Here is a 4,020-nt window from a genome sequence, read left to right as displayed (position 1 = left end):
ACCCTCAGCCCTCTGCACAACCAGGAAGGGAGTCTAGTTGCCACCGGAGCAGGAAGTGAAGAGAGAGAGGAGAGGGAAGTGGCCGCTTTTTTAAAGGGAGAGAGACCACGCCCCAATGGGCTGGTATCTCAGCGGCGATAGGCTGGAGGAGTGGGAGGACCTCCCTTAACATGCCATTTAGAAAGCATTTCTCCACGGTGAAGTGCTTTCCTTGGGGGGGCGGGGGGCTCTCCTTTGTGCCAAGCGTGCACTTGATCCCATAGCGAGGTCCAGCACGGAGTTGGGAGCAAAAGAGGTCAGAACCAAACTATGAGGGGGCGGGGGAAGGGGAGGGAGGCCAGAAGCTATGACAGTGACAGCAACCATCCTTACCTGCCATGTTATGCAAATCGCCATGAAGATTTCCACACACACACACACACACACACACACACACACACACACACACACCGTTCCTCAACCTGGTATCATACTGGTGCAGAAGACAAGGTGCACTAGGTGTGCACAGGCTTCCTGGGGTGGAGCACAGGGGGGGTTAGCTCCCTAGGAAAGAAAGCAATGAGGCTCCCCCCACTCGGACGGAATCCCAGGGAGCCCCCAAGGCATTGGATGGGCAGGAAAATACACAAGCCAAGTAAAGACACTCACCTCTCCGGGAGGAAGTTCACCACCCCAGCCTTAGGGTGGGCGACCGTGTGTCACACATCTGCTCTGGATCCTTCCATATCTTATCAGGCACACACCCTCATCCCTGTGGAACGACAGACTTTGGGCACCCCCTTGCTTTCTCTCTCCTCACCTCACTGAGCTCTTGCTTCAGTATCCACTAAAGGCTAATTCCGTCCTAAGGCAGCTCTGCTTCCCTCTCTCATACTTACAGGGCAGGCCCACATCACCCTGAGAGAGGCCCTCAGGTTGAGCTTGTCTACCAGATTCTGGAGGGAGGACAGCACCGCAGGCAGGGGAGCCAGGCCAGACAGAGACGACCAGCAGGGAGCAGTGCCCACCACAACGCAGGGGGTCACCCTGCCCTGATCAGAACAGCCCCAGAGTTCCATCGCCATGGACTCTGCAGAGTATGTGCTCTGTGGCTGGAAGGGCCAGCTGTGGCCTGCAAGAGTGTTGACCAGACCCAGGACCTCGGCCCATAGTAAGAGGAGAGGGGCCTCTTTCCTGGAGGTCCAAATTCTCTCTGTTGGTGAGAAGACCAGAGTGAGGAGCACAGAGGCGAGGCCCCTAACCAAGTCTGAAATCGTAACCATCGCCTCCTTGGCCGGAAAGGAGTCACAGGGCAGTGGCCCACCAGGTCAGACCAGGGCATACAGAAGAGCCCTCAAGGTGGCCCTGGATGTTCTGGGCGAGGGAACCCGCTTGTATCAGGGAGAAAGGGCAGGTGGCCGAAGAACCAGCGCAGTGGCTCCCAAGGTTCCAAAAGAGGAGACCAGCTCCAGCCCATGCCAGCGCCCGCGCTCCCAAGGGCGCAACCAGAAAGGCCAAGGGCTCTCCCACAGGAGTCCTGGGAAGCGAGGCCGCCCAGGACCTGTGTTGATGGGCTCAGGGAATGAGCCTGCAGTGCAAGGGGGGGAAGCCCAGGCCCACGCCGCTGTAGAGTCCCCTTACTCTGAAATGCAAGGGAACACATTAAGGGGCACCAGAGCGCGGCCAAGTTCCTGCAAGACGCCAACAGGAAATGCTGGTGATAATCCTGGCAAGAGAAAGTTGAGCACCCAGGCCTCTAGGGAGGGTGCCCGTGCTAATGAGCATAGACCTGCCTCTGGGCCACCGAGGAGGCACGCCTCTACCTCGCCCAAAGCTCTCAAGCAGCAAGTACGGTGTGGCGGCCTAGAGATCCGGGCCATTTTAGCCCAAAGGAAGACCACCCTCCCGGAGAACAAGGAGGATCCCGGCCCGCCGACCCCGAGGCCACACTCAGAGGGGGCATCGGCAGCCTGCGCGCCTCCACTCCCGATCCTGCGAAGATCAGTCCGCATTGCTGGCAGGAAAAGGAAGATCCATGTGCTGTGTGCACATTGCGGGCTCTCGGGACTGCAAACTCGAGTGCACTCGAAGGTGACTAAGGCCAGGGTCAAGGGGAGAGCCCCTGGAGTTCAGGAAGACTGCCAAGCCACCAGTGTGGCTTCTGCCCAGGAGACGGATACCATCGAACGAGGGATGCTGGTCTGGTTCAAATTCCAGGACCACCCTTTCTGGCCGGCGGTGGTCAAGAGTGTCAGCAAGAACGACAAGACGGCCAGGGTGCTGCTGATCGAGGGCAACATGCAGTTTGAGCGCAGGGGTGTCCGCGTCCCTCTCCGCAAGCTAAAGCTCCTGGACTGTGGGGAGAGATTCTCCCTCCTGCGGAGAGCCAGCAAAGTGTACGGCCAGGGCATCAACTGGTGCCTCTCGGTGATCGACCGCTACAGAGAGGACCTCGCCTGTGGCTCCTTCCAGGGCTCCTTTATGGACTACTACACCGCCCGAGCCAGTTACCCGCTGAGGAGAGCCATTCAAGAGGGCGACCTGCGCATTGATTTCCCCAAGGTGAGCTATGCCGACTTGGAAGACTGGGAGGAGGAGACCGCCCCCAGTGGGAAGAGGCCCCACAAGAAACTCCTGCCTGACCGCATGAGAGCCGCTTGGGACAGAGCCAACCAGAAGCTCGTAGACTTCATCGTGAAGAGAAAGGGTGCCGACCTGCACCTGCTGGACATCGTGAAGGGCAGGAAACCGTCCCGGTGGCTGGACGACCTCTGGAAGTCAAAGAGGGAAGTCTTCTGCATTGAGACCTATCTGGAGGATGAGGACCAGTTGTATCTCATGACCAGACATTTGCAAGAAATATCCAAGGAAGCAGACCAGGCCCTGCTCTCGCTGGCAAGAGGAGACCAAGTCCGGCTCACCATGGAGGTTCTTCTTCCAGAGGCAATCATCTGCTCCATCGCTGCCCTGGATGACCTCAGCTACAAGGAGGCAGAAGAGAAGTACCTGCGTGGCCCACCTGTGCACTATCGTGAAAAAGAGCTTTTTGAGAAGACCATCCTAAAGGCAGCCCGGAAGAGGTCAGCAGCCAGGATTGGGGCTGGCAGGGACCCTCCTGCGCCCACTCCTTAGAAGGGAGCCTCCTCCTTTCTGCCATCACCCCCTGCAGCTCCACCTCCAAAAGAGAACCATCTGGGAGACTGTGGGGCTTGCTATGACCGCTCCTCACTGCATACGTGTTTCTCCACACACAGAACCCCCCCCCCAATTAAACGTTCACGAACGTGCTTGACGTTTCAGATTGTCTACATGGATTCGGCAATTCCTGTTAGCTTCAGGCCGGGCCTAGCCCTCTGTGGCCTGTGCCCAAGCGTGGAGAAGTCCCGTGGGGTCTCCTCTCTGGACCAGCTATGGGTGGAGTATTAGCTAGCTATGTGCAGACTTGCCCTCTCTGCATGGACCCCACACACCCAGACAGCACACCAGGTTCCTGATGACACTGTGTCTCTCTGTGTGTCTCCGACTCTTCCCCATACTCCCTGTCCTCTCTAGGGTGCCTTGGATGTGGCAGGTCCCATTGCTATCTCCATTACCTCCCTCTTTGCTCACTCACGTTGAAGGAGAGGAACACATGTGTGCTTTGAGGCTGTGCTTTGAAGCCAAAGAAGGGGTTGGAAATGTTGTGACCCTAGGGATAGCCTGATTTCAAAGGACCCTCCCCCTCTCTTTGTGTGTGTCTCTCTGCGTGTGTCTCTCTCTGTCTCTCTATTTATCTCTCTGTGTGTGAGCACGCTTGAACACGTGCATGTTTGTGAGTGTGTGTGTGTGTGCTCCTTTTGATCCTCCTGTCTCTGTCTCCCTGGTGCTGAGATTAAACATACCTGTCCACATACCTTTTTTTCAAATGAGTACTGGATGATGAAGGCAGATTTTACATTATTAATTTCTTTCTGTTATTGAAATATAGTTTTTAATTCTTTGCCTATAAGTTCTTGCAAATTGTTCTTAATGAGAAACTTTACTCTGAGATCAGCAATTTTT

General features: G+C 56.3%; 1 protein-coding gene across 1 annotated transcript; it reads left to right on the top strand.

Annotated features, from left to right (window-relative positions):
• The first annotated feature begins 1,062 nt into the window (after nt 1-1,062).
• Nucleotides 1,063-3,111, top strand: LOC121441112 (PWWP domain-containing DNA repair factor 3B-like). Its single transcript, XM_041642240.1, has one exon. The coding sequence runs from the start codon at nt 1,063-1,065 to the stop codon at nt 3,109-3,111; it is 2,049 nt and encodes a 682-aa protein (XP_041498174.1).
• The last annotated feature ends 909 nt before the right edge of the window (nt 3,112-4,020 follow it).

Source organism: Microtus oregoni, unplaced genomic scaffold (assembly GCF_018167655.1).
Source record: "Microtus oregoni isolate MIOR12 unplaced genomic scaffold, Mior012 000073F_ref0000255, whole genome shotgun sequence".
Classification (NCBI taxonomy): Eukaryota; Metazoa; Chordata; class Mammalia; order Rodentia; family Cricetidae; genus Microtus; species Microtus oregoni.
Note: the sequence above shows the minus strand (reverse complement) of the source record. Positions and strands in the feature narration are given on the sequence as shown.

Bases quoted from the DNA above. Each gene is read 5' to 3' on its own strand.
- LOC121441112 (XM_041642240.1), top strand. From the start codon at position 1,063: ATGGACTCTGCAGAGTATGTGCTCTGTGGCTGGAAGGGCCAGCTGTGG.